Here is a 12,467-nt window from a genome sequence, read left to right as displayed (position 1 = left end):
CCCCCCCCACCAATTGCGGAAATGACAGAATTAAATATAACAAAGATGTGACTGCTGATTTTGATATAACCAAAAAAAATACGTTTAATTGCATATAATTTTATTGATCGAACGCGTTAGATCAATTATTCATGGAGATTATTATTATTATTATTAATATTTGTAATATTCATTGTTTTAATTAGGAAAAAATAGGTTCGTTATCGAGATAATCTACAAAGTATACGACGTTTCGTTTGCTATCGTATTCGTTCGTATCCACGTGGTTAGAAACACATCGAAAAACGCGACTGTTCTTTTCGGTTAATCAAAACAAAAAAATTTCGAAAAATTTATAATAATATATATATATATATCAATTGATTTACCTGTAACGGGAAAGTTGCTTTCTGGCAACATGAACGTATCTTCCTAATTACGTACACTTGTATCAATTGAAATGATCGTTTGGTCCTTAAAAATAGGACCAAATCAAATTGAAATAGTAAAATATGCAACAACGAAAGTAACAATATCCCCTTCCTCCTCCACCACCTCCTCTTCTTCTTCTTTTTTTATGTCTTCATTCTCTCGCAATAAATAAGATTAAATAATAATTAAAACACCGTTAACACAAATGATAATATCACTTTGATTTGATTCAAGACCACTTGTTGGTTTAACTTATCCATAAAATAAAATAAGGTAAGAACCGGGAACGATATTCGCGTGGTGTTCATCGATCTACAAAGAAAGAGGAAGACTGAGTGAGAGACAGACCCTCTGTAGGGATGACGATCCCCCACCTTTGAAATGAGTCGGGTGAAGATCAGGGATGAGGGAAGGAAGAAGAAAGGTGATATGAGAACGCCAAGCACGTGTCTTGCTTGCTTGCTTGCTTGCTTGAGTTGAGTTGAGTTGACTTTGTGGGGGAGATCAGAGTAGAAGGAGAAGATGAAGATGAAGAAGAAGAAGTCAAGATGATGATGATGATGACCAAAATGAATAAGATGGTCAAGATGTGTAAGATTAAGTAAAAGAAAACTAGAAAATAAGAGAGAAAGAGATAGATATATATATGTGTGTGTGTATAAGAAGGAACGTGTGTATAAGAAGGAACTAGTGTATAAGAAGGAACGTGTGATGGAAGGAAGAAGCATGGACCGTTTTGAGATACTTTTGGCACTGTTACTAATACGACCGGCCAAGCAGCAACCCCGAGAAGCATTTCCATCTCCGTCGCGACGGCCAACGACGCCGTGAGCGGAGGCGAGGGCGTATATTCTCGATTTGGGCGGATGGAAATCTGAGATTGCTCCATATCGGGCTGTGCTCAGTGGCCACAGACGTACTCTGTAATAGCAGACTTCTCTCTCCTCCTTCTCTCTCTCTCTCTCTCTCTCTCTCTTTCTCTTTTACTCTTACTCTTATTCTCTGTTGCTCTCTTTATCACGTGTACGCGTTCCTTCGATATTTCTATTTCTCTCTTACACCAAGAACACTCACATCCGTTCGTCTTTCTTTAACTTTGATATTCTCTCTCTCTCTCTCTCTCTTTCTTTCTTGCTTGCTTTCTCGTCTTGTTTCTTTTTCTCATTTCTCTTTCTGTCTTTCATCTCACTTCATCCTTCGATTTACTGTTCTCTATGATCCGAGTACCGAGGGTATATTTAACCCCGCGAACCACCAACGAGAGAGAAATCGAGACAAGCACAAGCCACTTCTTCTTCTTCTTCTTCTTCTTCTTCTTCTTCTTCTTATGTGTATATGTATATATACCTGTACGTGTATGCATTCGTATTCTTACTCCATTCTTCTCTACCTCATCTTCTTTTTATTCTTCTTTCTCTACTATCCTCTCATTCTAACCTTTCGTTTTTCTCTTCTCCTACGCTACAGAAAACAAGTCTCGCATTCCCTAGCAAACCCGAGTGAGAATTCTTTAATTTCCGATGCACAATAAGTCAACAGCGACCTTCCTACCAAGACCGGAGTCAAACTCCTCCTCCTCCTCCTCCCCCCCCTTTTCCAACAGTGTTAAATTACACCATATAAGTATCTACCGCTCGTTAAAACCTACACTCCACGTGCCTTTCGTATATTCTTACCTATATTCCTTTTTTTTATTTTCGTTAGTATATGAATTGTAGGATATCTAAGAGTGTATCCCGTTTTATAGATATATTATTTTTTGTTTTGTAGAATTAGATTTTTTAATTGATCTGTTTTTTTTGTTTGTTTCTATCGAATTTAGTAAAAGAATTATTGATACAATTTGTTGAATATATTCGTTCGAGTAAAAAGATTGTTAAAATGTTTTTATTTGAAAAGGTGAAAATATTTGAAATGAATAATAATAATAATAACAACATTTTCTCTTGTCGATATTAAAACGATTATTATTATATTATATTATCACACACGAAACACAATAGGTAATTTCAAAACAGTTATTTAATTAATCGTAAAATTTGAAAGGTATGCGAATTCAAAGTTATAACATTTGGATGTAAATGTTTCTATGCGAATTGTAAAAGGATGATTACTATGATGGAGGATAGAAGAACGAATTCTGTATACCAATCGTATAAAAGAAAACGGGGTTCTCGCCTTTGTGCGATCTGCGAATGGTGTGCTCGTGGAGGCGTACATTATATTCCCGTATAGGTTAACCTACCCCGCCCACTTGTGAGCTACGTGTCCCAATACCTGGCAGCGATATGTCAACAGCTACTTTCCACTCTACGTTCCTGGCACACCGTATGATCTTTTATCTTTGCGAAAACGATATAACGTAACGGCGATTACAGATCCTGTCCCCGTACCCGCTATATTACTACATTCAACTATACACGTACACAAGTTTTCCACACAGTTTTTCGAACTACTTGCTTATTCAAAATGTAATTGGATATTATCGATACACTTATACCTAATTTGTTACTTTATTATTTGAAATTGTTAGCATGTGTGTTTGTCTCTTTCTCTCTTATGGTAGATTCAATTTTGTTTTTGTATTTTTGGAAATAGTTTAATTATTTCAAACTTTACGTTTTGAATATTTTATCTCAGAATTTGGGAATTCAAGGGATATAATTAATAAAAAATAAATAAATTTTAGAAAGGATGGTCTAGTAATTAAATTCAAAGAATTCAATATACGTTCGTTCAAATAAAAAGTATGGATTTTATTGAACGATAAATTGGATTGTATTCTATAAAAATAGATAATAATTAATTTATTAAACATTTGTTGGTAAAGTATTCAAATAAAAAAAAATATTATCAAGGTTATTGAACTATATAAATCTCTTAGTACATAGTAAATCAGAAAATGTTCTATTTAACACAAGGATACATATGTTTTTCGAAATTTATACATTAGCAATAATTTATTAAATAAGTTAGTCTATATCTAATGCGTACAAGCATTTCTTGGCGCTCGTTCACACGAGTCCGCTCATTGCACCCGTTAAATAATGCACGTGTTGTGAGAACGTGTTTCACGCATGCATGGTCACGTATGTAGTGCATTGTACATATGTATAACAACTTTTCTCACACTTTGGGGATGTTAATTCAGGGTGAGTCATCTGATTGAAATCATTGCAAATCGGTTACAAGAACTATCAATGATCCTATCCAAGATATAAATATTCAGCATGAAATAAATCAAATGTAAAAAAAAAACAAAATAAATTAATCATTTGGAAATAGAATATAATTGGGGAACAAAAAATAATGTAATGAATAATCAGATATTAATATTATTTATCGAATAAATATAGATTTTTATTCTCAATTCGAATTGATTAAAATCGAAGGAGACTGATGTATATATGGAGAGTTCAAATTATACGTGGGTGATGATTTTGGTCATGGGGAGATTAGTTAGCCATAAGACATATATGTGACATATAGGTAGTTTTAACCGGTTAGTCGACGAAACGAGTTCGTATCTGATTCAAACACCAAAGAGAAGCTTCTATCCCTTTTAACGATTAATATTTTCTTCAAGATGAAAATAACACGATCTTAATTTCATCTATCTTTATTTTTATATTTTATTATATTTTTCATTAATATAATATATATATATTAATATAGGATACATCGATAGAAACATTTGATTAATTAAACGAATAATTAATATCAAATCGTATATTAACAAATTTCTATACAAAATAATAAATTATTTTTAATAGTCGTAAATTATTCTTACAAGATTATCCATTTATATATAATATAATGTTCATAAATCATAATATGAACAAACACATACACACACACATACATACATATATGACTAAACTAAATTTAGAATGAGGAAAATAAATGAGCACAAGAGAACGTGAAAAGAAACTTTCACAAAACTGTGATATCCCAGGTGCCATCACTTGGAAGGAATCATCATCATCATCATCATCATCGAATGACGAAGAATAAGAATAATAAGAATAATAAGAAGTTGATTCAACCGGATGATCGTTATAACGTTCCTTTCGGTAGAACTCTCTCGGAGAAGTGAAATCCGTTCTCACGAGTCTCACACGAGTATGGACCACCAGCTTACAGTTAGTCCAATTGGTTCGCCCACGCTTTTAAGTAGAAATCGAAAAGGAAGAGTAGAAGGTGTCACCAACACTACTAGCAATACCGTTAAATTGCTTCTACCTTTTTTTTCTTTTTTTTTTTTTATATCCTAGTTAAACTATTCGAAATTTCACGCGTATATATTACACACGTGGTGTACTCCGATACTATTATGGTATTTGTTTATTTTATTCATTTTCTTTTTAGTTATTAATTTGGCAATGACGCAATTTTTAGAATTAGATTAGAATCGAGGAAATTTTTCACGTAGGCATCGTTTAACGATAGAATTTTAAACCGTCAAATTAGAAATGTTGGAACAACGTTAAATAGACAGCTCTGTCTATGGTTGTCTTCAAGCACGCGAAAAAAGAAGATGTAGATGAAGAAAAAATAAATATATTGAAAAAATTGTTCCCCCATCAAAAAGATCTCACTCGTTCGTTCGTTCGTTTTTTTTTAAAAAATAATATTCATCTCTCTTTCCGGTTTTCATTGTTTTTTCCTATTCCGTATCTCGTGTTGTGTAATTGGGCTGTTAGATTCTAAAGAGGGGTTCTAGAATAAATGCTGAGTGATCGGAGTCAGTCGTATTGTCAGAAAGTTGACACCTTCTTCTTATTTTATAACCATATGCTTTTTTTTTTCTTTTATTATAAATATAAATGCTGAGTGGTCAGATTCGATCCCGTTGCCAGAAAGTTGACACGTTTTTCATTCCACGAACTAATGGCTTTTATTCTTTTTCTATTTTTATTTATATAAACGCTGAGTTATCAGTACTCAATCCTGTTACCAAGAAATTGACGAGATTTAATTTAATCAAATTATCTAATATTTAAAACATTATGTTATTCTAATTCAGCAACATCAAATAATTTCAACTTTTTAACAATAAATACACTGATCTTGACGACACGTGCATAATGTTTAATACAAATTCAATATCGTTTAAGAAAAACGAACATAAAAGTCATCTTTTTATTATTTTTATTATCTCGAATAATAATATCATCTCATAATTTCCACGTACACGCAAAACGTTGTTTCTTTTTTTCTATCATAAAATTATAAAACATTCTTTCAACAGTAATTAACTCACGTGTCCTATAACACGTATAATTATTTTTATTATTATCTCAAATGTGTTAGTACACTGTATTAAACACCTGGACACAAATCAATACATTTATCTATCTATCTATCTATCTAATCTGAATCTCTCTACTAACATTTCGATGAACTGTCATAAGTTTCTACTGTCTCCCATTTTTTCCATCATCTATTAAATACAAAAAAACATACACACATATACACTATCTACAAAAACTTATAATATAATCCTTATTTAAATAATCATTACGAGAACATTAAATACATACTGAAATCATTACAAACGTAATTCGATATCTTTGATATATTATTCGAGATAATAAATAATAATAACGATAAATCATTTATAGAAAAAATAAATCAGTATATTAGATTTTTATGATACTCTATAATAAATTGTTAAACTTTTAATTGATAATATACACATACATACACATATATATCTACACATTTATAAAACGTAATAACATATGTCCCTTTGGATCGAGTAAAAGTGGTCATTGAAAGTGCGAATTCGTAATGATATCGTATATTTATACTCTATAGAATAGAAACAAGTATTAAAGCGGTAACCAACAAGTAGTCAGGTAGATAGAGCCACGCTTCGGTGGAACTTTGATTGGACGAGTTAGGTTTTAAAATTCTGATTATAGTCGCAGCTCGTAAGTCGTTCAACTTTTCCCAGCTGAGTAAGTAAGTAGGTAAGTATATGGTAGAAATATAAATGTCATGCCAAAGGAGTCATTTTATGTAGGAGGTGGAGAAAGGATTGAAAAGAAGAAGAAGAGGAGGAGGAGGAGGAAGGTGGGAGGGAGGGAGGGTGGTGGATAGGGGTTGGGGGGGAAGGGGGGAGGTAAAAAGAGGTGGTAGTCTGGTGAAGGTGAGGTAAAGGAAGAAAAGTAAGAGCAAGCAAGCAGGCGTAGTCATGATTATTCTCTTTTGCGATCTTTCAAGAGATGCATGGGCAATCGAAACGAGTAAACTTGAGAAGGCAAAAGAAACCGCGTATCGCGATTGGCAGTTCTCCCAACGTGGAAATTCTCCCACCCCTTTTTCTTTCCAAGACCTCCTCCATTTCTGATCCTCCCTTCTCTTTATCCCCCCTCCTACCCCCTTCCCGTCCCCCTCCCTCTATCTTTATCTTTCTCTCATTCTGTCTATCTTTCTATGTATGTGCATGTGTGTGTGTGTATGTGTGTATAATTCTCCTTCTCTTTCTTTAGAACAACACCAAGTGTGTAAGATTGAACGTACCGATCCTGTAACCGGTCACCTCCAACAAACCCTCCTCCTCCTCCTCCTCCTCCTCCTCTTCCTTCTTCTTCTTTTCCTTCTTTTACTCCTTCTTCGTCAATCGCCATATCCGCTAATTCGAGAAAATATGGCTGTCTCGATATCTTTTAATGGCCACTATCCACGTTTTTGGTTTCGTCTTATTTCTTATTGAACTTACGATAAATTATAAAATGTGTGTTACGTATCGTGTTCTAGCGTTAATATTTTAATTATGTGATTAGTTTATTTAGAGAAATATTAAGATCTAATTTATTCAGTATTTTCTCTCGTCCAAAATTATAATTTTTGATGATATAGGTTCAATCCAGTTTCATGTTCAATCAGTTCAATCAGGTTTCATGTCCAATGTTCCCTATGAATCTATATCATCAAAAATTAAGATCTAATTTATCGATCATTTTCTTCTTTACTTCTTTATCGAACCCTTGCTTTTTATTTATTTTTTCTTTTATTTTTTTTTTCCTTCAACAATCACCGTGTCTGAGAATTTAATGAAAAATAAAAAAACACACACACACACAGAGAGAGAGAAAAAATTATGACGACTATAGTAATTCTGTCGATAATTATTCGGACATTTTGTTTTATCGAATTTAATTTGGATTGGAATGTTTTCCAATCAACGAGATCGAATCCCCCTCCCCCTCCCCCTCTCCCTTCCCCCCGCCACCAACAACCATTTTTTCTGGCCACCTTTTTCTTTTTCAATCACCACTATAATTCAAACAAATATGACCGGGTGTCAAGGAAGGGGTGGAGAGGGGTGGGGGAGTTGCCCATAGTCTCGGTAAGATCAGACACATTTTGTTTTATCGAATTTATATTAAATCAAATTTAGAGAAGAATTTTGGTTAAACTAATTTAATAATGTGAAATTCGTGGTATCTTTAAAAGAAGATTAAAGAAAGAGAAAAAGAGAAGGAGAAAGAGAGAAAGAGAGAGAGAGAGAGAGAGAAGCTTGCGCGCTAGATTTTATATTTAGGATGGCACCATGTAACACTAGAACTACTGAATTAGGTTGGAACGAAAATACTGGGCACCCACGCGAACGACGCGTTGGTCTTTCGCGCATTATGTATTTATTTGTCGCTCGATTCCCCCCCTTTCACCCCCACCTCCTCCTCCTTCCCTCCTTTCCTCAATCTCTCCCTCACCCCCATCATCTTCCCCCTTTTTTGTTTTCGCATATTACAATTGTGTATAGACGCCGAGATGCAAATAGTACAAACTTATTTACTTACTTATTTACTTACTTATTATACTTATTATACTTACTTGCATAGTTTTCCAAGATCATTCTAATAGTATTCAAAGAGACTTTGAAACCAGGTCGTTCAGGATTTATGCACGCGTATTATATGCATGTAAATATGCAAACGATGAGAATCTTATCTTTAGGTTATTGTTATTATTCAAAATTGTTATCTCATCGATCATAATTGTAAAAGAAAGAAAATGAAAGAAAATTTGTATTTATATGAGACAAAAGGGTTAGAAATAGAAAGAACGTTTTTGTTTTTTAATTTTCTTCACTCGAGTATTTAAAAAGAAACCCCATATTTCTTTTGGGTAAAAGATTATTATTGTGTTTTTATTTGGATATATTATATGGTGATAGAATAATGTAGAAAAATTAGGATAACTTTTATATGCGAGATAACTAAAATATAAAATTGAAGAGATTACAAAATTAAAAGGAATGTATATAATACATATACAAGTATATTTATATATGTATGTATGTGTAATATGTGATATTATATATATATGCCAATGTCATCGATCACCATGGACGATGGTAAACGACTTTCGACAAGCCTCGTATCTCATTATATATATCTTTCTTTATCTTCAAGCAATACACTTTCGTTGTATATAAAAATATTACGAATACAATATATATATATGTATATGTATATGTATATTTGTGTGTATATACGAAGGAGTCTCGCAATTAGCGTTGGGCGTAAAGCCAAACCATTAATCAAAGAGTAAAATGCAAACAATGTATACCAGGAGGGGGGCCCCCCATACGAAACCGATCGAGGTTCTTCTCGACGCCATAATCGCGATCGATTTCGTTCGAAACGTGCCGTTTAAAAGGCACACAGACAATTTTTATTTCTTCAAAGAGTTTCTTCGAAAGAAGAAGAAGAAGAAGAAGAAGAAGAAGAAGAAGGATGTTGTTTGGTCGGTTATAAACCAATTGGAGAATAATTTATTACAATTCTTCTTCCCCGTTCTTTATTTCTTTTCTTTTTTTTTTTTTCTTGTTATTCTCACTTTCTCTGAATTCGTATTATTCGACAAGAATGATCGAACAATTTCGAATTTATTTATTGTACACTTTTTCTTTTTATATATATTATATATATAGAAGTTAATATACAATTTATTTATAATTAGGATTGAGTATTTTTTTTTTTTTTTTTAGGAATGTATAGAACGTTTTGGTTTTATTATTAGCGAAGAAAGGGTGTGTTAAAGTTTTTGATTAATATTTATTTATATAGGATATCTATGATATGTGCAATTTATTGGATATTTAATATACTTGATATATATGTAATATAACTAAATGAAATTTTTAATTAAACTAAATAATAATAGTAATTATTACTAAGTTTAATTCTTAGGGATGTTTTTTTTTCGGATAAGAAATTTTGGATAAGAAAAAATGTATTATATTAATAATAGTAATAGTTGTTTATTTCAATTCACTTTCATATTGTGATTAGCTAAATAAATGTTAATCTTTTAATATTAAAATATATATATATAAAAGAGATATATTTGTAAGACGTATAAAATATTCAGATATTTTCCATTTAAATTGCCAATCCTATATATGTAAATGTGTATTCGATCATTTTCATGATGACTAACGAATTAAATTGTTAACGAGTTCTCTTATCTCTTTTACGATTCTTAATCGATTACATCAATTAAATAATTTCATGTCTTATGTAAAACACCTCTCCGTTGAGTTAATTTTTCTAAAAAGAACTAAAACAAAAAAAGAAACATTTAGAAAATTAATAATCTCTTACTTTTAATTCTCGTAATTTAATTCTCAGAATAATTTAAAACAAAAAAAAAAACATATCCAAATTTTGTCTCTTAAAACGTGAATATAATAACGACCAATTACGTAAGAGAAACATTTTCATGGAAATTGCCGTATGATGAAATGCGTCTGGTTGTCCGTAGCCAATCTACTAAGTTGCCTATTCTATTTCGAAAATGACCACACCTGTTTTAGCTTTATTTTAGGAAACCTCGCGCTGTCTCTCGACAATGTTGAATAGTAAGATGGACGAAATAAAATGAGAACCTGGATATGCCCACAGGCTGATGGATTAGTCCTACGAAAGCTTTCTTTGATTGCTACTTACATACACATATACACATATACACGCGTAAATGTATATACTATTTATACACTATCAATCAAAAGTATTCAATTTTTACGTAAATTTGTTAATCCAACACGGAATAATTTTTTAAATAAAAATATGAAATACTTTAAGTCTATAGAAAAGCTTATTATTATTTTTTATTATGAAAAAAGAAAAGCTCAAAATATTCCATTATTATTCGGATAAATGTGAATTTCTGAATATTTTTCCCCCATGTGCATCAATAGTTGTGTAAAAGTTGGCAAATATGTTGCAAGTAGGAAAGTTGCCATAAACCGGGTGCACAAACTATGCAAGACAATTATGAATATAAATAAGATGCTGAAATTTCTGTAAACATCTTGTCTATTTGTTAATATATACAATGTAACATGATATATAAATGTATCAGTAAATACACACAAGTGATAAGAAACTTTTGACCGATAGTGTAGAATATGAATCAAGTTACATTTATATATATATATATATATAAAAGTAACTATGTATGTGTATACTTCTAAAAGTGGAGTTTCGGGTTGACTAAAATCACCATAAGATAACAACACATTTATCTAAAGTCTCTGGAGAATCCTCATCAACAACCCCTAAGGAATATTCTTAAATGGAATAGAACCGAAAAAAAAAATAAATCCGATCTCTTTATTAAGAAATTTGAAATGTGTTACATATATATATATATATATATTATACAAGTTGACCAAATGAAGTTTGAAAATCGTTAATTCCCATGAACGAGGATTTCCTTAGACGGGACGACGAATCCCTGGTTGGTTACGGGTTTCGAATTCAAAAATACTTGGAGACGGGAGAAAGCCTAACTCGATACGGACAATCTTCCTTGTTAGGATGAAAGATGAACGGGAAGGCAAATAGAGATGGGTGTAAGAAAGAGAAAGACAGAATGAGAGTTAGAGTAACAGTGAAACGCGAACGAGAACGTTGCTAACAATTTTTAACCTACCAAATTTAGATGGTTTCTCCATAACGTTGCGTGTACACCACCACCTGGTGTTACTTAGATACTTCTAGTTTTGGGATAACAACGACGACACTTTTACAAACCATTACTTATTCCATCTTACTATGACTATCTTAGAACCAATTGATGCGATCTGATGTATTTTATGTTACTTTGATCGTTATATGTAACCAACATCTAGGATTTCAAGTGTAAGACTAATATTGACTTTCTCAGAAAGTATTTGGCAATGTTAACTATTAACATAACAATGTGTGTATATATATATACCTGAATTATGAATAAAATAGGCTTTCGTGAAAGAGTTGATCACAAGATTTTACGAATAACTTAAATGTTGTAATAGAATTATCCGAAAAATGGCATACGTAGTTTCGTAGAATTCGAATATATATATACTTTAAAGTGTTCTCATTTATTTTCACATTTATACATGTATTCTTTATAAGTTAGATCATTTTTTTATTCGGGTCATCTAGTTTGATTTTATCTTACAATTAACAAAATAAAATTATACGAAGATAATTTCAGATTGGTAATGGTATTCCTAATGAAATCTCAATTCAATAAATATTTGTAGAATTGAATACCTGAATTACGAATAACACAAACGTTGTAACAGAATTATCCGAAAAATGGCAGACCTAGTTTCGTAGAATTCGAATATATATAATTTAAAGTGTTCTCATTTATTTACACATGTATTCTTTGTAAATTAGATCATTTTTTATTCGGGTCATCTAGTTTGATTTTATCTTACAATTAACAAAATAAAATTGTACGAAGATAATTTCAGATTGGTAATGGTATTCATGATGAAATCTCAATTTAATAAATATTTGTAGAATTGAATACCTGAATTATGAATAACACAAACGTTGTAATAGAATTATCCGAAAAATGGCATACCTAGTTTCGTAGAATTCGAATATATATAATTTAAAGTGTTCTCATTTATTTTCACATTTACACATGTATTCTTTATAAGTTAGATCATTTTTTATTCGGGTCATCTAGTTTGATTTTATCTTACAATTAACAAAATAAAATTGTACGAAGATAATTTCAGATTGGTAATGGTATTC

At 31.6% G+C, this 12,467-nt stretch overlaps 1 protein-coding gene across 2 annotated transcripts in view; it reads right to left on the bottom strand.

The window, feature by feature from the left end:
- The window catches only part of LOC106784467 (putative uncharacterized protein DDB_G0279653), a 30,461-nt gene that overhangs the window by 7,666 nt on the left and 10,328 nt on the right, over positions 1-12,467 (bottom strand). The window contains exon 1 of one of the 2 annotated variants that reach the window (XM_014744025.1): positions 369-548. The exons of the other annotated variant lie outside the window; for it this stretch is intronic. Coding sequence (XP_014599511.1) covers positions 369-399 — 31 coding nt within the window. The 5' untranslated portion in view covers positions 400-548. Of the gene's footprint in view, positions 1-368; positions 549-12,467 lie in introns of those variants that run through there. 2 annotated transcript variants of the gene reach the window in all.

The sequence above is a fragment of the Polistes canadensis genome, unplaced genomic scaffold (assembly GCF_001313835.1).
Source record: "Polistes canadensis isolate GaletaPanama2010 unplaced genomic scaffold, ASM131383v1 scaffold_35, whole genome shotgun sequence".
Classification (NCBI taxonomy): domain Eukaryota; kingdom Metazoa; phylum Arthropoda; class Insecta; order Hymenoptera; family Vespidae; genus Polistes; species Polistes canadensis.
This window is presented reverse-complemented; position numbering and strand designations above follow the sequence as displayed.